General features: G+C 36.8%; 1 protein-coding gene across 1 annotated transcript in view; it reads right to left on the reverse strand.

Moving 5' to 3' along the window:
- The window catches only part of GRIN3A (glutamate ionotropic receptor NMDA type subunit 3A), a 227,754-nt gene that overhangs the window by 122,160 nt on the left and 81,806 nt on the right, over positions 1-23,788 (reverse strand). The window contains exon 4 of the mRNA XM_044657012.1: positions 8,025-9,072. Coding sequence (XP_044512947.1) covers positions 8,025-9,072 — 1,048 coding nt within the window. The remainder of the gene's footprint in view (positions 1-8,024; positions 9,073-23,788) is intronic.

A 23,788-nucleotide genomic window follows, 5' to 3' on the forward strand; every position in this document is an offset into this window, starting at 1 on the left:
AGAGAGAGAGAGAGAGAGAGAGAGAGAGAGAGAGAGAGAGAGAGAGAGAGAGAGAGAGAGAGAGAGAGAGTCAGTCTCCTTAGGTGAAATTAACTGAGTGGGTGAAAAAAGACAAGATAGTGGGGAGTCTGGTATGTGCTTAATTTCCTTAATAATTGATGAATGAGGGGGAAAAATGGCAGTTTGGTGGGGAGAGATGTCATAGCACACAATTTCCTAAGGCAGTCACCATTGTTCTATGATAGTTTGATTACTAAATCATTTAAAGTTGGAGAGTTGAGGCCTCGGGCGGATGGAAAGGAGGGTGGGTGACTATTTGTTAAGAATGAATGTAAGTAGAGATATAGCTCTGAATTTTTGTGACTGGAATAAGAACCATAAACTATTACAAACCAGTGCATAACTGCTGTGGGGATATTGGTGGGGAGGAGGACGATATAAAGGAGAGGATAAATCTGATTCCAGTGCAAAACTTGGGGGCATTCCCATTTTAATTAATTTTGCTAAGTATTTGCTAATCTCTTGGTTCTAGATGCTGAAGGACTTCAAATCCCCCAAATTGAGCAGTTTATATATACATTTATCTCCTTGCTCATAATTCTAGTCCCCTAGCCCTAGTTATAGTTTTATCTGTAAATCTGTTCTTTATAACTTGGAGTGCTTGTACACACATAGCTGGCTTTTTTTTTCTTTTTGGAAGTGAAGTACTTGTGGGAGGATACAGACACCATATAGTCCAGTTAATGGAAGTATCTTCATATTGTGAAAATTATGCCATCTCTCTAATAATAGAAATATAAGATTTTCACATAGCTATAGAAGCACAAATGCCTTAGAAAAATTACAAGGAATCAGAGAAATGTGTATAAGGGCAATATTCTCTCTTGAGAGCTATGCTATTAGCCAATGGATTTTTAAAAATGGAAGCAGAATTTAAAAGGCACAAATCTATGAAAGGAACCTTATAAAGTCAATTTTACAAGGCATATTAAAAATCATTTTAGTTAAACTGGTCATCTATCAGCATTTGCTTCATTTTCCTAGAACAAAAAGGAAAGCAATAGCTGTGAAATACTAGATGGCATGGCTGTTACAGGGCTAGGGACCTACTCAGAACTATAATCAGGATGCCTGGCAGAATGAGGGAGGGAGTTGGTAATTAGTTTCAGGTACCTGGTTTCAGAAATCAATAGTACAGTTGAAAGAGCACTAGATATTGAATCTGAAGTGATGAGTTTGAATTCTAGCTCTGCTATATCTTATCATGAACAATGTATTTGCTCTTTTTGGGCCTCAGTTTCTTTATACATAAAATGAGGTGCTTGGATTTGAGCAGGAGATCTTACTGGAGGCTATGTGACCTTGTTTTTAAAAAAAATTCATGACTATATGCCAATAAATTGGTTTCCTTTGTAGTTCTATGGATTTGTATGCATTTAAAAACATGTTTCTAGAAAGGGGTCTATAGACTTCACTATGTTACCCAAGGGGACCAAGATATGAAATGTTTTAAAACCCCTTTATTAGATGATCTCCAAGCTCCTTCTTTTTTGAAGTCTTATAACATCATCTCACTTCAGATTAGGTAAGAAGGATAGCTGCTTACATGGTTTAATTCTAGAGTGGCTAGACAGTTTCTCTTGATCAGAAATATTTCTCCCACTCCCTATTATGATGCCTGAAAATTTCATTTATTTATTTATTATATACTTAGTAACCACCAACAAAAAAAATTTTACTGAGCAAATGCATAAAAAAGATCATGTGCAAAACTACAAACTCCTTCGTAGGGTTTCAGTTATAATGAATCATGAAGATGTTAAAGATGTATTCAAAAGCTGACTCTAACGAGCAAAGTGCTCGTGGATCAAACTTATGGATATATTTCTAATATTTCACATGATTGATTGCTGAATCCTTAAATTGGTTGGGTCTTAAATTTTGTGGAACTTAGAAATCAAGCCTTTATCTGCAGTCTGAAAGTTAGCAGACCAGTTCTACAGGTCCTTTGTAACTTCAAAGACATACACTCCACATCTGAATGAGATGATGCCAGTGTTCTGGAGGAAGAAGGACTTTCAAATGATCATCTTGTCTGGGCACTGGCTATTCCACTGTCTTGGTATCCATTTCTTTATCTTGTAATTGATTGTCAATATTATGCTAATATTTCTGTCATGCCACCTGTTTGATTGACATCCCACAACTCTCATTGCGACTTTAATAGAGGTAGTTCAGCTCAGTCACTCTCTCTCTCTCTCTGACTGTCTGAGGAGAAGCTGACAGGCTAACCTGATGACACCATGCTAATGTATTGTCTCTGTGTTTCTTGTTTCTCTGATCCTTCTATGTCTCATTCTCTCTAAACTCTAAGCTTAATCCATCACTTTCCAGCTTCCAGCCTCCCTCCACAGATGATTCAAACCCACACGGGAATTATATGTATGAGCTGGTCCTCTACACTCCATGTTGCTTACAACTTGTTAAATATATATAAATTATATATGTATGCTATAATGATTAAAATTATCTTGAGACCAATTTTTCCCAATTTAAAATAATTTGTTAATTGACCAGTCAAGACATCCTAATTGTGGTCAAATACCCATATGTTATTTCTGGGAGATTATTATTCAGTCCCTCCCTTGAACATCCCAAGACATCTTTAACTGGTGATAGCTAATTAAGAGGTGGTCCATCAGACCCTCAGCCCTTCCCCAAACTAACAGGTGAGGATTCACACATCTGCAGGAAGGCTATTATTATGGCACCTTTCCTGTCAGCTCAAGTCTGTGAAAGAGTTATATTCCTCAGGACAAAAAGACTGCAAAAATCAATAAACTGAATGGAGACCTGGCTTAGGAATTCTCTCTAATATAGCCTTTAAAATCCAGGATTCTGATATAAAAATAATGTAATATACAAAAAAATTAATTCTCACAGTGCTAATATAAACACCCTCTGCTTTTGAGTCCCTTTTGTATTTGTTTCAGTTGAATACTCTTTTGTCTTGATTTTGTGGCTGGCTGTTTATTGTTTAACTGTAATCATAGTATAATCCCTTATTCTCTTTGTATTTCCAATATTTGTCATTTCAACAACATAATATAATACATTACATTCAAATATCACAATCTATTCAGCCATTTCTCCTATTTACTGCATTTGTCTTATTTCCAGTTATTTTGTTATAACAAATAAAGTTTACATGAATATTTTCATATACACATAGCTTTTTAATCCTCTCACTTATACTCTTAGAGCTTAACCCTAGTAATGGAATCTCTAGGTCAGTGAAAATGGACAGCTTTACAGCTTTTACTGTATATTTTTGTCTTATTTTCTAAAAAAATAAATTCACAGCTGCTCTACCAATGTAATATTAGATCTGTTTCTCCATGTTCCTCTTAGCATTTAATTTGATCACTTTAGCCCATTTGGTTCTCAAGTAACATATATTATTAGGAATATAATTAATTAGATATGTCCTTAAGCAGCAGAAACAATCTGTTGCCAGCACCATATTCTTTCCAAAACCAAGTCTTTCCAGCTTAGTCATGCCCAGTGGAACTTTTGTTCCAGTAACACAACCCCTCAGGCATACAGGATTACCTTCATAGTAGGATGAGGATTAAAATAAGACTTTTGCAGAATATTTATGCTCTCTAAGCCATTGTTGTCCCACCAGAAACTATGTTTGGATTATATATATGCTTAGGCTTAGAGCTACTACTATCCTTGTGCAGGTGTGTTGCAGGCTCTCTAGAAATATATCATATTTAACATATCTAAGATTCTATTTATCTCTATACCTTCTTATTTGGTTTTTTTTGGTAGCTGTATCTAGTTCTTAGAGGAAAAATTAAAATCTTTCTATTATTATTTTGTTATCTCTTTCCATCTATATCTCATTTAGTGTTTCCTTTAAAAATCTGAGTGCTATAATACTTGGTGCATATAGATATTGCTAGGATATTGAGTACATGATGGGGGAGGCAGGAATGATAGGAAATGTCTAGAATGGTTATTGGGCTAGCTGGTCTTGCTTTTAATTGTTTTTGTTATAAGGGGAAATTTGTTTTTAGGAGGTGGAGGTGGTGAGTATGTCTGGATGTGGTTGTAAGGACTGTAAAAAAAGAAAAGGCATCAATATAACATATTAAAAAAGAAGGTGAGGGAAAGTATGGAAAACTAGTCTGGAGCCAGATAGTATAAGGCTATAAGTGGCAGGTTGAGGAGTTTGTATTTTATCACTGAGGCAATAGCCTAGCTAGTTACTAGCTGTAATGTAGTATTGATCTTTTCTGATTCAATTGATCCATTTCTGTTCTGAGGGATAAATAAGGTTTGAAAAGTTATCCTCAGTTCCTACTTGCAGAGCATCATAATGCAGGCTTGTCTGCTGGACTTTTTTGTTTCAATTTGGATGGGACCTGTTAGGGTTTTGTCTTTATGATTTTCTATTAAGTACCTTAAAATAATTCCTCCCTTTCATTTAATGTTCATGACTTCACTTTGGTGGTCTATACACTGGAATGCTGAAGCTCTGCAGGAAGTGTGAATGAAATAAAAGGTTAGAAGACACTGTAATCATATGATAAACTGAATATCCTTGAAGCAGCTTTAGCTTAGCAAATACGTTGCATTTGGTGCCCCAGGTGAATGGCTAAATGCACTGAATTTTTGTTCTTTTCCAAATTATTCTTCCATTTTAGATATTTCCATTCATTTCTCTCCCTTTCTCCTTCTCTTTTACCTCCTCCTTTCTGATGTAGTCATTTAAAAAATTCTAGTCATCCAGTTCTCCTTTTCCAAGATAAATTCTCTTAGCTTTAACATTCTGTGTATATTTAATTCTATGGGTCTGTAATGACAATGATTTAGATATAACAAACCAACTACTTGGTAATAAATAATGTTATTAAAGCATTCAATTAACTGATAATGTGGAAAATGCTGAGTTTCAAGATAAATGTAGAATTTTCTTCATTAATTTTGGCATTTCAAGTACATTTGGTCTTCCCTCATCAGCTGAAGGGATGTGATGACTTGGTAATATAAAAAGGTAATTTATAATGATTAAAACAGAGAACTAGCAACGTTAGTATTAGGAAAAACATCAGAATTAGAGTCAGAGAAACTAGGTTCAAATCTTGGCTTTGTCATATAAGGGACCTTGGATAAATCATTTAATCTTTGGGCTCCAGTTTCCTCATTCGACTTTTCAAGTTCTTTTCCATATTAAATCTTTGATTCTACATCTGTTTTCATAAGACCTAGGAAAGATGTTTTTAAAACAGGTCATGTTTATATAACCCCAAAACAACTTGGGGAAGAATGGCAAAAACTATTTTTATCATCATAATGACTTAAGAAAACTGGGTTTATTGATTGGAATTTTTACTTTTTAGTTTCTTGTTTTGGCACTGATACTAAATTCCACCTACAATTTGGGAGAAGAAATATTATCTAATTATGAAGCTTGTTTCTATGCTATGCTCAAACTAATAGTTGAAAAATAAAAAATTCAGATTGTATTTTGACCCCAATAATCTCCCTACCCTGTTAAATGAAGAGACCTGGGGAAGCTCCAAGCTCCTAGTCATTTGAGCAGAGTAAGACTAGCAATAATGACCTAAAGCTCTTTTTTCCCCATCAGTAAGGAGTCTGAATATCAACTAGTTGCTAATTCTATGGGGGCCTTCCTTCTCCCCACAAGTGTGAATCAGTATGAGTTCCCAGGTCCAGAATCCTTGCTTCGTTCCCTCATTGACTGGTTCCATTAGACCTGGATAAGATAAGAACCTTGTAATAACCTATTTGGCTTTGCTGGGGGGCTTTCCCTTCCCTATGGGGATTTATGGGTGTATGTAATTCTACCAGAGATCCAGTAGAATGGACCTATTTTCCGTCCTTGACCATTCTTTATATTATATAGTTTGTCCCCTTAATAAAGCTGGCTTACCTTACAGTCATGTTGTATGCTCCATTTCTTGCACTAGACTATTGGTATCCTGAACCTTTCTAAATTTTTACTGAAATAGGTAGCCAGGGAGTTCTCTTATCCAAAACTGGTTTGTCTGATTGCGGTACTACACAGAGTTGATTTGTTTCACATTGTCTAAGTTATTTATGTATGGTCTCTTAAACACATACTATATTATAGGTTTGTACAAGTTTGGGGAGAATCCACTGGCCTTAGTGAGAGTCCTTTTCCCCAAAGTGGTTCAGAATATTTAAAAATAGAGGAGATTAGTCTAAAATGGAGGGGAGGAGACAAGTTCAGTCCCCAGTGTTTACCTGTTAGGTTGGCTGATGTTTTAATGGTTCATCAGAGGCTTAAGGAACTTAAAAATGTTAATTGAATTCCAAGTAAATAAAGTAAATCATTCAATATTCCTTGACTGAGAGGAACTCATTACCTACGCCTAAAGACTCACTTATAATTGAATCCTATTACAAGGGCGGTGCCATTTACTAGAGGTATATAGGCAAGATTTGTCATTGACCTTTTGTTGCAAAATAAATTTAAAGGCTTAATCTAAACCAGGAGAACTATTGAAAACTTGTCAAGGTTGTAAGGGCTATGAAGGTTGAGCTAGTTAGACCTTAGTTATTTGCAAAGGACTATTGAAAACACTCTCTTCACAGGTATTGCAATGAAAACAAGTTCATCAAAAAGGGATATCTTAAATGGAATTTTAGAGTGAGATGTTTTGATCTTAAAAGGTGTGATTGGTCTTTAAACACTTTAAAAGGTGAGATATGTGACCATGTAAGAATTCCCCAATTCAGTGGCCCACTGAATAATCGATCCAATGTTATCTTCTTTCATTTGAAAACAAGGCTTAGGAATAACCTCAAATCAAGTTTGCTCTGAAAAATATTTACTTCTTGTTAATTGAATGAAAACTTAATCTAGTATTTAACCAGCCTTTGCCTCCATAAAATTTGATTCCAGTCATAAGCTATGTACCCTGAGAAAGATGAGACGGTATCCAGTCAGAAGACAATGCTAACAAAATCCAGTTTTGTCAGTCACCAACTTAAAGTGGAGAAAGCAATTCTACAGGCCAGAAACATTCACTATATTGGCTGCTCTATATCAAATCAACTTACTTGACTCTAAAAGTTCCTAATTCTGAATGAAAAACCACCACTGTGATACAATCCAAAGTATTGTTCTTTGTACTGACATATTCCTGAAAAGGACCACAACAGCTTCTGAGTGTAAGAAACACTGATTGGGCTACCTTGCAATGAATACTAGGTCTACAAGATAAACTGTGAGTCTTCCCAACTAGATTGCTCTTGTAATGGGTAAATAGATGCTTCACTAATGCACAAATGCACCATTTTACTGATTTCCTTCCAGTGACTCCAAAGGAAAGCAATTCATCATTTTGTAAAGGCTATATTGGGTAAAGCTGCTTTATGCTGTCTAGTTTTTCTCTTGGGTCTAGGGTAGGCCAGAAAAGAGGAGTAGCTGACAAGATATTTGACTGCTGGCATCTTTTGCCTAGGATGGCCAATGCCTGGGGAATATTTACTGTAAGAGGCATTTCTAATAGACAGAACTCTGAAACAACTACTTCCAAGAACCTCTTTCTTTTCACTGATAATAAATTAAAGAATGACCTAGCCCAGACAATAAATTGGCTTCCTGAATTGTCTCTTTAGTGGGTAACAGAGATAGCCTCATTGTGCCTGACAGAATTTCAACAAGCAAAATGAAAACAAATGCTAGATCACTTAACTATAAACCTAGAGATATCCATCCTACTCTCCATTATGACAAATGCTATGTGGCCTTAGTCAAGTTGCCTAACTTCTCTGGGTCTCAATTTCCTTATCTGAAAAGTAAGGGGGATTGCATTAGATGACTATAATAACCCGTAAAATTTCTTTCAGCTTGAACTGTAAATAATTTTAAAGGGATAAGAGATTTAGCATGAGACTTAAAATGTACAATAAAAGAGAGCTGGAGTAAGTAAGCAGAAATTTCTAGATTTTTTTTCTTTTACCTTTGGGTCATGTATCCCAGAGAGCTCTTCATAGATTTTCTCTCCAACCATGACAGCAGCCAGATTTGCTGTGTATGTGGAAAGGCAAAACAAACAGAAAATAGCCCAGAGATTCATTAAAAACCTTCCAGTCCAGCATTTGGGAGGTTTGATGGCCACAGTTCTGCCAAACAAGATAGCATAGCAGACATTCAAGGCTGAAGAGAAGGAGAAGACTTTACTCCTATTCCGCCCTTTGGGAGTCATTCCAAAGGGACTTTTCCATTCATATAGAGTAAGGAATATGGCGGTAATGTGGAGAGCCACAAATATCCCCAGCCACATTGTCCAGTGGAGTGGCCACATGAAGGCTCCAATAGGAGCTGCTGTGTCTCGGGTTCTCACTAAGATGCCCAAGCTGGTGGAAAAGAAGGGGCTGGTGAAGTCAATCACTTGACTTCGAGCAGTGTTTATGCTAAAGGAAGTGACTGCCATGTGGGCTGTCCCACTCAAGAGGTCGCCAACTAGCCCAGTCCAGTGGCCATTTTTCCAGGCTCCATATTTTCCATCTCCAACAATGTAGAGGTCAAAGTCAAAGTTCAGGTCCTCTGCCAGCTTTTCCAGAAGATCAATGCAGTAGCCATAGCAACACTTCTTATATTTAATGGGCACTGTATCATTATCACCCTGGAGGCTGTCAAAAAGGCCATCCAATATGGAGGAGTTGTTTGTCAGTGGGTCCAGGCAGAGCTGACCAGCAGGGCACAGACCATCATCATCCACCTGGCGTGTAAAGACAAATGGGTGCTCAATCAGGGTGACTACTCTGAGGTGTAGCCGGGCTGGGTGTTGAAAGTTGGTTCTGTGCCTTTGGGCTTGTTCTGGCCATATTCCATAGTCCATGACGATCTTCCCTCCCTGCCAACTGCCTAGGCGGGTCCACATCGGCTTCCCTACTGGGTCATGTTGTAGATTCCAGATGAAAAAGTTGTTTTCAGAGCTTAGGATGGTGGATTCTTTCACTTTGATGGAACCACTGAGACCCCTGAAAGTAGTGTTGGCTAGAAACCTGTCAAAGAGAAGCAGAGGCAAGAAATCAAGAAGACAGATGAGACATTAGGTGATAAACATTAGTTTTGCTTTTCAGAAGGGGAAGTAGATAATGTTTGCCTACATCCTGAAATTTAATTTTATTTAAAAAAGGTTAATTGCATCAGAAAGGTCTATATTAATCCTACCTAAATGAAAACAATTAATTTGATTGAGAGGAGGAACTAACAACCCTAGGTTCTTACACTATTTTCTTTGGAACTGCAGTTTATCAATTGATTTTGTTTCTATCCCCTCCATCCCCAATGAATTGAAGTGCTAATTACTCTCTTTTTTTAATAGTCCCAATTAGCAGCTTTTCCAGAGCTGGAGACTAGGCATTTTAAAACTATAACACATTAATGTTCATTTTCCTGTGCAAGAAGACCATACATATATGGGTAGTAAAATACTTGCCATCACAATAGATGTCATTTGGGCTGATCACCCAGCAATCCTGTAAATTAAATAATCTTAAGTGTAAAGACTGTTTATACTGTATATCCATCTATTAATCTCTCTCTGTCTTTCTCTTTGTCTTTATTTCTGTCCCTGCCCACCCATCTGTTTGTTTTTCAGTTTCTTCATCTGTGAAAAATAGAGAATATTTAAATTATTTACCTTATAGAGTGTAAGGCAAGCATTTGGTGAGCCATTAAAACTATGGTAATGTGGACTATTATTATGAAACCAATCAGAGTAGCACATTGGATGACTTCCAAAGATGATAAATAGACTCATATTTCTCAGAAGGGCCTCAGACCTTATGCTCCCTCAAACATGCTTTAGGAACCATATTTTGGTTCCTAAAAGCAGCATCTGCCTAGGAACCAAAGAAAATGTCCAGTTGAATATTTCTTCCTTCAGACCAGCCAACTAATGCTTTCTCTTTATGTGTCTCGACACCAGAAAAACAAAAATGTGATAATTATTGGTCATAACCTTCATCTTGCCTAAATTGGTATAAATAAAATAAATAGGTGACCCTTTAGTTAAACATATTTGGAGTTTATTGACTAGAGCTCTGGTTTCTCCTCTACCTTAAATCACAAAAAAAAGGAATTGTCATGAAGGTAGTTCCTTGACTTCCTTATTCATTTCTTCAACAATTCAATTCAATCCCAAAGGTATTTAATTATAACTACTTGCAGTTCTTGTCTTGAAGAAGCTTACATTCTACTGGGGAGATACAGTATCTATGTGGATAAATATAATCATATATATACATTCTACACATATATATTTATATACAAATGTAGTTATAAAGTAACATGGTGGCTGGGAAAAGGGAGAGTATCAACAACTGGTAGAAAAAGGAAAGTGATGAACTGAGACTTAAAGGAAATCCAGGGTTCTCCGAAGCAAAGGATGGGGGGGGGGGGGAAGGAAGGCAGTGCATTTCGGAAGACCAGAAAAAAGTGATACAACGTCATGTGTGAGCAGAGTGAGTTGATCAGTTTGGCTGGAATGTTGAAATATCTGAAAGGAAGTAATGCAAAAATAAGTCTAGGTGAAACAAAGGGATTTAAATTCTAAATAAAAGCCCTTACAATTCGTCCTGGAAGCAAACTGATTACATTAATCCAATAGCCTTTATTAAGTGTCTTCTAGTGCCAGGTACTCTATTATGGGCCAGGAATATAAATATAAAAAATGAAACAGCCCTTTCCCCTTGAGTAGTTTACAGTCTATTAGAGGTAGTAGGGAGCAACTGAAGCTTTTTGAGCAGGAGAATTACAGGAAAGAAAGATTGTCTTGGCAGCTATGTAGGATACATTGGGGAGCAAAGAGACTAGAAACAGGGAACCCTTTTTACAGAATGTTTCTGCTTGAGGTAAGAGAGAGTCAGAGAACTATGAGAGGCAACATGATGGCAAGAGAGAAAATGTACGGTGAAAAAATGTGTTCAATTGGGGATCATGAGACCTGGGTTCAAATCCTAGATATGTTCTTTACTATTTGTGTTAAATTGGCCAAGTCATTTCAGTTCTCTTGGTTTTAATTTCCTATTCTTGGACATAAAGTAGTTGGACTTCATGATTTTTGAAGTTCCTTCCAGCTTGAAATCTATTTTTCCTATAAACGAAGCCAGCTGGTTGTGCTGGGCATATAGTAAAAACTTATTTTGATTTAATAGATATTTATAAATGAAAGGGTGAACTATTCTTCAACCTCCTAGAGGCAGCTAGGTGGCACACTTGGGAGAGTTTTGTCTTAGAGCAGGTTATGTGATGATAAAAATTTAACAACTGGCTCTCTGCCAGAAAAATGAATGAACACACTTTAATGCTTAATTTTCTTTGTTAATATTCTTTCCATGACTTTATTAAGTCTAGACAAGCAACCAAACAATAAACAAGCTCTGATTTGTAATGTCTGATAATTTCCTATGCAAAAAGTATTTCATTGAAAATTTAGTAATTGATCAAGAGTCAATTCAAGCTTTCTCCAGCATATCCCTGCCTTGGAGTCAGAAAGACCTGAGTTCAAATCTTGACTCCTATACTTATCAACTGCATGATCTGGACAAGTTACTTAACTGCTCTGTCTTAATTTCCCCACCTATGAAAATAGGGATAATAAGTACACCTACTTTAGAGGGTTGATATGAATGCTGAATGAGATAATATGTGTGAAGGGATTCCTAAACCTTAAAGCACTATATACATATCAGTTATAATAATATTATTATTAGTTATTATTGTATATAATACCACTTTACATATAATATATAAATATAAAATAAATTATATTATATCACTATATAATATATTTAATTACTATATAATATATTTAAGTTCAAGGTTCTAACAAGGCTGATCCCTCTCTCATCTAATACTGGTTGATCTAGAAGGTACAGATTCAAACAGTTAGTAAACAGCTTTGCTATCCAGGAAAGAAAACAGAAATATATAAAATGTCTGAAGAATGTGCTAATCTTCATTAAAGATGAAGCAGTAAATTCTGCTTTGAAGATTAGAAGAAAGGAAGACTAAGGCTCCTACTTCACTAAATACCCTGAGTGTGTTTATTTGGGGAGATTGTATGTAATGGTAATTATTCATGCTAGTACTCCCCAGTGGTCATGGATTTCTTAAACGGAATGTTATTTTGCTATAAATAACAAAGTCTTAGGCATCTAAAAACCTCACAATAGCTTTCTGCTTCTTTAGAGAAGTAGGGAACCAAATAATTAAAATGTGCAGATTAATCAATTGATAATTAGCCAGGCTCCTTCAGAGAGAGAAGACTTTAGCTGTGCTTTTGGATGAGTAGGTTACTTTTATAACTATTTCCTAAAATTCACTTTCTGCAAAAACTAAAGAATAAAATTGTTAGTACAAGTGGAGGTTATAGTGTCCCCCCAAAGTAAACTGTGGTTATTCTTCTTTACTCTTTGGTTCTTGGGTGGGCCCCATAAAAAGCATCTATACCATCCCTTTATTTAAATTTATACCTTTAACATTCAGCTAGAGGAGGCCCTTTAAAAATGTGTGGAGGAAGCTCTCCTATCTCATTCTAAGTTCAGTGGTTAGAGAGCTGGATGTGGAATAAGGAAGGTATTAATTAAAATCTTGCCTCAGACACTTAGCTGTTGACCCAGGGCAAGTCATTTAATTTCACTCAACCTCGATTTTCTCAGCTATAAAATGAGATTATAAAAGCATTTACCTTAAAGAGGTGTTATGAGGATCAGTTGAAATGACAAGTGTAAAGAAAGCAGCTTGCAAAACTCATAGCACTACGTAAATGCTATTTATTATTATATTTGCTTTTTGCACGAAAGCACTGGGGATACAAAGATAAAAAGGAGCAGTCCTTACTCTCAAAGATCTTGTGTTCTAATGCAGAAGATAATAAATAAATAAATAATATACCACCTAAGTATGAAGAGAACCAACACAAATGAATCCAACACTTAAATATATGACAGTCTGGGAGGGAGAACACAGAGTTGGAGAGATCAGAAGAGGCTTCATGTAGAAAGTGATGTTTGAGCTGCTGCTTGAAAAAAGAGAAAGATTCTGTACAGCAATTTTAAGGAAGGAGCATTTCCAGATTGGAGGCATAACCAGTGCAAATGCACGGAGATGGGAGAGGTGGAAGGCCATATGTGAGGAATGGAGAAAGGCCAATTTGGTTGGATTATAGAGAGCAGGAGGGAGGCTAATGCAGATTGTGAAGAGCTTTAAGAGCTAAACGAAGAGTTTTATATTTTATTCTAATGGTCACTGGAGTTCATTGAATTGGGGAGTGACATGGCCAGATCTATCTTTAAAGAAAATCACTGCCAACATTGTGGAAGATAGACTGGAGTGGGGAGAAACATGAGTTAGGAAGGTTAGGAGATTATAGTAATAACCTGCATTAGAAGTGATAAAGGCTTGAATTAAAGTAGAGAGAAGTCTATGATCCTTTGAGTAAAGAGAAGACAGATGCAAAAGATGTGCTGGTAGAAATGACAAAATTTGGCAACTGATTAGGAGACCAAGAATCAGAAGTAATTGTGTCACAAAAATGTAGAGAAGAGATTATCCAGGAAGAAAGGGCAATAAATTATATCAAATACAGCTGATAGGTGAAGTAGGATGATGACTGATTGGGTTTGGGGGCAGCTTGGTAGATAGAGTACCAGGCAAGGAGTCAGGAGGACCTGGGTTCAAATCTGACCTCAGACACTTCTTAGCTATGTGATTCTGGATTGGTATTTATTGTAAAGGTTTTGAAAAAAGATTAATTGGGTTTGGCAATTAAGAAATCAAAGGCAACTTCACAGAGAGCAGTTTAAATAGGTAAGAACCCAGATTTCAATGTGTTGAGAAATGAATGAGAAGAAAGGAAGGGTTGGCAACAAACACAGATGGATTTTTCCTAGGAATTTGGTTAAGATGGAGAGAAGATGCAGAAAAATGACTTGAGAAGATGATAGAATCCAGTGAAAGTTTTTTTCAAGGGTAGAGGAGATTTGAGCATATTTGAAAGTAGGGAATACCGGATAAGGAGAAGTTGAAGATAAGAGAGAGGAAATAATTAGGGTTGCAAACTTCTGGGGAAGACAAGAGAGGATAGGATCAAGCACATATATAAAGAGTTGGGTCTTGGCAAGGAGAAGGGTTACATCATTACTAGAGCCTTCAGGAAAAGAGGAGAGAATGGGAAATAGTATTAAGGGGTTTTAAGATGAATAGAATGAGCAAAGAGAGGACTCTTAATGAATAACTTCAATTTTATCAGTAAAATATCCGTTGGGGTCTTACACTGAAAGAAAGCTGAAAGAAAGGCTGAAGAGGTAGAAGAGGGAGAGGGTAGGAGACTTCTTGAGTGAAGATAAAGTTTGGAATAATTTCTTAGTGGAATGAGATATGGTATCAACTAGAACAGAATAAAAGGATTCCCTTGCTTTCATGAGAGCTCAGTTGAAATTGGGTAACATATTTACATTTATGCTCCATTCAGGAGCATAAGAGTCCCACTCTTGGTATTGGTGACTCTAGGCCAGATCATCATTTCATGTGGAGCCTAAGCCATGCATATGCCATTTCTAGATTGTTTCATTCTCTAGACTTCCCCTGCAACTTCCAGATTTCTATTTCTTTATATGTTGTCTTTTTCCATTTGGTTGTTAAGTTCCTCAAGAGTCTTGTTTCCATGTGTTTGTCTGTCTCTCTGTCTCTCTCAGAGCAAGATTATGACCTGAGAAGGGCCAGAGAAGTGGAGGGTTTGGAAGTTGTAATGAGGGCAAAGAATAGGTTTAGGAGACACATAAAGAGAGTTGGAATACTTTAGGTTTAGATAGGGAAATTTTATAGTTATTGCTTAGGGAAGTAAACACTTATTGGTAATGATGATCAGGATGTAATCAATACTATGTATAATTGAGGTACAGTCATTGAGTAGGTCAGACTGAAAGAGAATGAGGAAATGGAAGGTTAGGGTTTGGGGAAGCATCAATATGGCTGTGGAAGACCCTTCATATAAGGACAGGAGTTGGGGAGGGAAGAAAGACAATGAGGTGTGTTTGTGTGTGTGTATAGATTTAGTAATGGGAGAAAAATCTGAAGGCTATTATATAGCAACTATTGTGATTGTAGACTGGGTAAAACAATTTTAGTTGAGTAAACTTTGAAGGGGGCAAGGTTGCTAAGTGATATAAAAGGGATAGTCTAGAAGTGCTAATGGCTATGATGGGTGGTGATGGTAAGAGTGAAGGTATAGAATAGTGCTAGAGAAGACGACCAGGAATACAGTGTCGACAGGAGGGAGCCAGGGCTCAATAAGGGATAGTAAATGGAAGGAATTTGAGACAAAGAGCCCTGTAATGAAGTCAAGTATGTTTACTATGGAAAGAGGATTCCAGAGGGCAAAGTAGAGAGGATGAGCGGAGTTGGAGAGGGACATTGGTGAGGAAGGGTCAAGGCAGATGGGATGAGAGATTTGGGAAGTGGAGGTTGGAATAATTTGCTTCTATATGACCTGTGTTTGAGTAAAACAGGGATAAGGGAAGGAACAGGTTTTGAGAGATTGTAGACCACAAGATTAGTAGTGGGAGTTAGAGGAACAATAATGATTTCTTTCTTGAAGGGGTGTTGTAGCCAACAAGGGCCAGGTGTGTAGGACTTTAGTCACTCCAACCTGCTTTCCTGCATGCCTAGGGATGAAGAGTAGGACAGAATAGTGCTGTAGTTACCAATGGAATCCATTCCACATTTTAAAAAGAAAATGATATTCAAGGTGTCAAGGATTGAAGGACAATCATAACTATAGTTGACATAATTATTCATCATCAGTATTCATAATATTCAGAAAACTGAATACCTTCAAATTTTTATAGAAGTGGGGACCTACTCCCTTCATCTCTGTGCAGCTGTCATAGAGAATACATTTGAAATAATCATGTCCAAAGGAGCTAATTTAGGTTAGAGCCTCTATAAGGTGCTCTTATTTCATTTTCATCTCAATAGTGGAAAGAAAATTGTTTCCTTGTGGCTTTCCATCATATTAGAATTTAGTAGGCATTCTTATTATAACAATGAGATACTACCACTTTAATTCCTGTTATACTGAGATATTGTGCTCTAGATAAAAATGATTCAACATATTTTATAAACATAAGAACAAAGATAAATGTTGGATAAACAAAGGGGTAAAATTTTACATAAATCCTTAGCATATAAAGTATAATCAACTGAATGAACAAATACAAAATGTGTCTATCTTCTCCCTTTCCAAGTCTACTTGAAGTACTCTTGCCTTCGGTTGGTCTTTATTTGTTTTTATCTATATAGAAATATCTATATAGCAGGGAAGCTAGATGGTGCAGTGGGTATACGTTCTGGCCTGGAGGCAGTAAGACTTGAGCTCAAATCTGACTTTAGGTATTTACTAGTTGTGTGACCCTGGGCAAGTCACTTAACCCTGTTTGCCTCAATTTTTATATATATGCATACAGGTATGTGTGCGTGTATGCGCACATGTGTGTATGTGTATATGTATAGTAGGACCAAGTATCCACCAGTGATATGTGCTAAGATCTACTGTGGATGGCTAAAACCATAAATATAACTGAATACCTGCTGACTTCATGTATATGTGCTCTCTCTCCCTGCTCCTACCCCTCAGGTTGTGTTCTCAAGCCTCCCATCCCACTTACTAAAAAGTGAAACTGAGAATAGGGGGTGTATGTGTACACAAATGTGTACATATACATATATGTATATCCATATATCTATATATGTATATACTATATAGATATGTGACAGATCTACTGCAGTTATTTTCCTTGACCCATCCCCTCCCATAATTTCAGACATTGATTTTTGCTCTGCAAAGTCCTTTTGTCTTTTTATCATCAAGCATTAATTTTGTTTCTAATAATTTATTTTATTTTAAAATTAAAAAAAAACTCTTTCCCATAGATGAGACAAATGCATCATTCCTTTTCCTTACATTTGTTTTTATGATTAAAAAACATATTGAGATATTTGGAACAGAACTATGATTTCACTGGTAGGGCCAGTTCCCAAAGAAGAAACTCCCTCTAGCAATGCATATTGAAACTTACTCTGCATTTTATAGTACTAGACCAGTGATGGGCAAACTTTTTAAAGAGGGGGCCAAAGGAAAGGAAATGCTCATCTGTCAGTCTGTTTCTAAGGCAACTCTTTCGAAGTTTCATTGTATTATATCCTACTCATCGTATTTGCCAGATTAGGAATAATGTCGCAGGGCAGGATAGAACCTTTCAGGGGGCCGCATCTGGCCTGCAGACTTTAGTTTGCCCATCACTGGACTAGAGAGATACTTGATGTACTGAGAAGTTAAGGGAGTCTCCTAAGTTAAGTCAGTTCTTGTCAGAGGCAATTTTTGATCCTTTGTCTTCTAGGTCCCAGACTAAATCTCTATCCATTATACTATTTTGCCTCTGGGTCAAAAAACAACAACTAAGAGTTTCCTGTGATGTATGATTTGAGGTTTGGATCCCAAACCATTTTTTACAATGTAGCTATCTGATTTTCACAGCAGCTCTTATTGGGTAATGATTCCATTTCCCCAGCATCTTTAAAGCCTCTGTTTATTAAATGCTAACTGTTATGGAAGTGGCGTTCTATTCTGAGATAGTTTCTATTCTATTGATCTATTTCTCTATTCTTCATCCGACATCAGATAGTTTTAATGGTTACTGCTTTACGATATATTTTGAAACCTAGTTCCCCATTTTCAGTTTTATATTTCTTTTTGCCTGTTTTTCCATATGACTTTGTTATGCTTTTATCTAACCCTATAAAATTGGCTCTCGTTAATTTGTTCAGAATTGTGAAAAATTTACAAATTATTTGGAAAGCATAACCATTTCATTATATTCACTTGACCCTGCCAGGAGCTGGAGTATTATTTCATTTGTTCAATTCTTAAGGTCTCTTTATATATCTCAGTATGACTTGGTTTAAAATAATACCAAGATACTTGATGCAGTTTTTTAAAATCCTTACCTTCCATCTTAGAATCAATACTCTATTGGTTCCAAGGCAGAAGAGTGGTAAGGGTTGGGCAATGGGGGTCAAGTGACTTGCCCAGGGTCACACAGCTAGGAAGTGTCTGAGGCCAGATTTGAACCTAGGACCTCCCATCTTTAGGCCTGGTTCTCAATCTACTGAGCCACCCAGCTGCCCCCTTGATGCAGTGTTTAAAAATTCTAAATAATGTTTTTATTTCTGTGTTTCCCTTGTTTTTTAGTGGTGATATCTGGAAATTCAGATGATTTGGGTAGGCATTTTCCAAGTGATCAGAGGGTATTTAACACCTTGTCAACACATTAACACATCAGTATTTCTCCTCTACTGGCTTTTCTGTGATGATACTAATATTGACTATTGGGGATGGAGTGTACCAAAACTCCCATCTCTCAAAAACATTTACTTCGAGCTCCTGTTTTGATGGTTTTTCAATTTATTTTGTTGCCTTATGCTTTCTTATATTCTTTATACGGTTTCATTTAAAAATTTTTAGAACTCCAGTGTCTAGCAAAGTACCTGGATCATTGTAGGCATTTAATAAGTACCTGATGGTACTTCCCCAGACCATATTGTTGTCTCTTTTCCTAATCTTGACTACTTGCCCCACAGTTCAAGTCTATGCTGTCATCTATTCTTGAATCCTTTGCCTCCTTGTCCTATTGCTGGTCATGTTTTGATAAACTCCAACTCTGTGTTATTCTCACCATTAGGTTTCTTCACCCCTGGGGTGTCCTGGAGCTAGCCTGGACTTGCTTTGGATAATTGTCAAATTTTCAATGTATATATGAATTGGAAATCAACAAACTGACAAATCAGACCTTGGTTTATTATTTTGTTGATATTATTGACTTAAGAAAGTGATGGAGAACAGGTTAATTTAAGTTAATTAAACTTAAAAGTGTGCCAAGTACATTTTTCCCCACCCCACCCACCCACCCCCTGCCAAGCTGGCCGTTAAATATTTACCAGCAAACTCTTGTTCATTCCTTCTCAAATATTACTGAACACAGCTGGCTATATCCATTAGATATGTTATCTAATCTCAACTGGACTCCCCACAGTGTGAAGCAATGTTTTTATTCCTCCTTAATTGATTTCTTTCCTGTTCACTAATGGGTTATTCTAAAACTTCTCTTCTTTCTTCAAACCTCTCTCAATATCTCTTCCCACCTTTCCTTCATACTTCCCTGAAAATTGAGACTGTTGGCAAGGAACTCCCTTTTCTTCTATTCCCTTCCTCTCATAGGCCTTGGACATCATTCCCTTATGTCCTCCTTTACTTCAGCCTCTGATAAAGAGATTCTCCTTCTCCTTGCCAATGCCAAACACTCCACACTCATCATTGATCCTATTTTCTTCTGCTTGCTCTAGCAGATTATGCCTATTATCATTGCCACTGTATCTTTAAACTCTCACTATCTACTGGCTCCTATTTGGCTATCTATCAACCAAATACCAAGGCAACCACTGTTCTTAAAAAAGTGAACTAAATTCCATCATCCTTGAGAGTTATCATCCTATATATCTATCTCCTCCCCTGCTCAAATAAACTTTCCAATAGTCTCTTACTTGGCAAATGTAATGTTTTTTTTTCTAGCCTCACACTTCTTGACCTCTCTGCAGCTTTTTCCATTCTTAATCACCCTTTTCTCCTGTATATTTTCTCCAATTTGCTTTTTTGAAACAGTATCTCCTCTTGGTTCTGTTCCTGTCTGACTATAAGTCAGAATCATTTGCTAGATTATGCCATACATGTCTCAGCCCCTTTCCCTTTTCTTCCCACAGTATCTCATCTGGTGATCTTTTTAGCACTCTGACCTCAGTTTATTGGAACTTTCCTCAGAACTTGGGGCCTCCTTACCTTGGGAATTCCAATGAACTCTGTGAACTCTGTAGCCTTCTCACCTTGGAGTATCCCTCCAACAGACCTGCCCTCTTTTCCCATAGATGAATCTTTCCTAGGACCTCCATTTTATGGAGGGACAAACTTCATTTCCTTCCTGGATCTGCTCCTGACTTTCTGGACTTCAGAACCATTTTTTTTCATATAAGCCTTCATTCTTTGCACCATGTCCCCTTATCAATACCTATTTGTGTGCTGTGTTCTGCTATTTTATCATAAATTTCCTGAATGTAGAATCTGTCTTTCTTTTTGTTTGCATTTACATCCCTAGTATTTAACACAGTGCATGGCAAATAGAAAGTGCTTAATAAATCCATGTCATCTTCTAATATATAGCAATGTCTAGCATATAGTAGATATTTGAGAAATTTTTACTGATTGATTGATTGATTGCATTGATGCCCTCCCCTTTGGTTTTCATTCTATCCTCTAGAGCTAGGCAGAAAAGGTTTGACCATTCTTTCAAATGACAATCCTTTACTTTTTTTAATTAAAAAAATTTTAAACACTTACCTTCTTTATTAAAAGAAATACTTTGTATTGGTTCCAAGGCAGAAGATTGGCAAGGGTTGGGCAATGGGGATTTAATGACTTGTCTAGTGTCACAGAGCCAAGAAATGTCTGATGTCAGATTTGAACTCAGGACCTTCCATCTCTAAGCCTGGTTCTCAAATCACTGAACCATCTAGATGCCCCTAGTCCTTCTATTGTTATTTCTATAAAATTTATTTTTATTATCATGCAAAAAGCATTTCCATGTTGGTCATTATCATAAGAACACACTCATATAAAACTTAAACCCCCAAATAAAACCATAAATACACTGATGTGAAAGAGAGCATGCTTTGATCTGCCTCCATCTACCTCCAACAGTTCTTTCTCTGAACTTTCATATTTTTAAAAACAGTTATTATGGTTTACTTTACTGTTTGGTTTTCTAAGCTAAATATTCCTTGTACCCTCAAGAATTCCCCAGAGGACATTGCTCTATGACACTCCCCCCCCATTACTCTATTGGGCATGTTCTGGATGTAATCAGTTGTATGGGTTTCACAATTTTTCTAAAGGTCACTAAACAGTCTTTTTATTGCACACTGCTGTTCCTCATATGTCATACTCTCTGCTAGTCTGGCTAGCCTCTATTGCACAAGTCCTGAAAAAAACCCAGCCATATTGGGACAATAGTCTCCTCATTTCACTGTGATGGTCAATTTCCCTTTCTGCCAAATGTCTCTGAAAACAGTGGCCAAAGTTTTGCCATCAATCCTTGTAGAATTCAGCTGTAGGGCCCTTAGTCAGAACTTTTAGAAACATTTTCCAGTTCAGCAAGTGAATCCAGCTTCTCACAAAATTTTGAACTTTGATTTCTACTGATATCAGTTGTTTGTTTTAACATTGCCTGACACTCTGGCATTAGCCCACAGCTTTCTCCCACCTTTGGGGCTTTCCTTGCCTTTGACACAGGTTGCTTATGAACTCTTTTGGTATTGAAGACTTCCTTGACATCATCTCTATTTGTCCTTTGGATTCCTTAAGCCATCATGAACTTTTCTTTTCTGTTGGCATTCTTCTAGATGTCTCTATATAGGACCCTTATTCATTTCTAGCCTTTTTTTTATTCATTATTCCCTTGAATTTGCCTTCACAGACTTCTTTGTTCTTTGTTTTCTGTAATTTTTGTTCCAATTTCTTTATATATCATTGCCACTGCCATATTCACTATTAATCATTTCTTTGATGGAAATAATTATCTTATTCTTTTTTCCTTGTGCATTTTCTTCACATGTACACAAATAAATATTTAAAATGCCCTACTATGTGCTGGCATCTTGAAAAGGGGCTCAAGCTTTCCCAAACTTGATCATTCCTCATATATTTTTAATTTCCTCCTGTTCTGACAGGAATTTTATCAGGCTCATAGAACTCTGCCAAGTTTTCCAGCTTTTGAGAAATTAATTTTAGTCATTATCACTGTATCATCTGAAAAGACAGTTTTTTTTCACTTTTAATTGCCATAACCTCTATTCTTCCTTGAATACAAATCCTATCAATCTGGCTGGCCCATTTCATATTTTGTAAGTGTATTTTGGACTATCACTGTACATCCTAAAAAGTGACCTTCACTCTCACATGCTTAGAGATCAAGTCTATTACTATTCTGTAAGCTCTCTTTTTTTAAAACTCTTATTGTCTATCTTAGAATTGATATTAAGTGGGGACAGCTGGATAACTCAGTGGATTGAGAGCCAGGCCTACAGACAGGAGGTCCTAGGTTCAAATCTATCCTCAGATGCTTCCTAGCTGTGTGACCCTGGACAAGTCACTTAACCACCATTGCTTAGCCCTTACCACTCTTCTGCCTTAGAACCAACGCATAGCAGTAATTCCAAGATTGAACGTAAGGGTTAAAAAAAGAATTGATAGTAAGTACTGGTTCCAAGGCAGAAGAGTGGTAAGGGCTAAGCAATGGAGGTTAAGTGACTTGCTCAGGGTCACATAACTAGGAAGTGTCTAAGACCAAATTTGAGCCCAAGACCTCCTGTCTCCAGGGCTAGCTCTCTACCTACTTAGCCACGTAGGTGTCCCAACTGTAAATTCTTTAAGGTCAAGGACCATGTTTTATCTAAATTCCATATCTGCCCTGGCACCTAATACAGTGTTTTTTCTTAATTTAGGCATTTGGAAAATGCTTGTTTTATTATATTGTAATATATCTACATATCTGGTTTTACAAGTTTTTTTTTGTTATTTTTAGGCCTATTACATATAACTATAACCATAGTTGGAATCTTCCCTTTGCACTATTCTTCCTATCATGGGCCACAAAGGTGCCAAAGTCTTAAGTAACTCTTCCATTTATCACTATTTTGGGGCTGTATAAATCCATAAACTTGATGTTTCTCCCTCCTTACTTCATATTCACTATTCTCCATTTTCTAATCCATTTGCCCAACACACATTTATCAAAGCCCCAACTGTATGCAGAGTGCTATGCTTGGCACCGAAAAACAAATGAATGGGTTTTCCCACTCCCTGCACACCCCCACCGTCTCATTACTTTATATTTACCTACCTGTGTACATGCCAGGAGAATATAAATTGTTAGAGGCTAACGCTTCCATTTTTATCTATTTTCCAAATGCTCAGAAGAGTGTCTGGCACATATTACGTAATTCCTTATCAAATGTTTATTTAATTGAATCGATTAATCGACATCACTGCCCTCATGGAGCTTCCAGATTAAAAGCTCACATAACCACAGATAACGATTACGGAACGTTACATGGCGGCTAATCATAGAGATATGAAACACTAAGGGGGAAAGGCTGCTATCCATAGGCAAGATCAGAGAAGACTTCGTGAAGGAGAAGGTCTTTGGTTATCACCCCACAGATTGACTCCGTTTTTGATATCCGACATCTTCTCAATGGCTCAATTGCTTCTCTCCTCTGACTGGAAGGCTGGAGAATGGGTCGATAAACTTCTCCCAAAGGTAGGCTTTATAGAGGATTCAGAACTTAAAGTAATTTTCATGGATTTCTCCATTTTCTATCAGCAGCTCTGCATGGTTTCAACTCCATGCAAAATCATACTTTGGCTGCATACCCACCCACTGGTTTCCTTAACCCAAGCTTTTCAACAACCTTTTGTGTACATCTTCCCTCTTTAGACTGCAAGCTCCTTGAAAGCAGAGACTTTTTTTTTTGACTTAGTACTTACTTTCTTTTTACTTAGTACTTAGAGTACAAATATTTTTCAAATGACAAATGTCAGGAAAA

This window comes from Gracilinanus agilis, chromosome 1 (genome assembly GCF_016433145.1).
Source record: "Gracilinanus agilis isolate LMUSP501 chromosome 1, AgileGrace, whole genome shotgun sequence".
NCBI classification, from domain to species: domain Eukaryota; kingdom Metazoa; phylum Chordata; class Mammalia; order Didelphimorphia; family Didelphidae; genus Gracilinanus; species Gracilinanus agilis.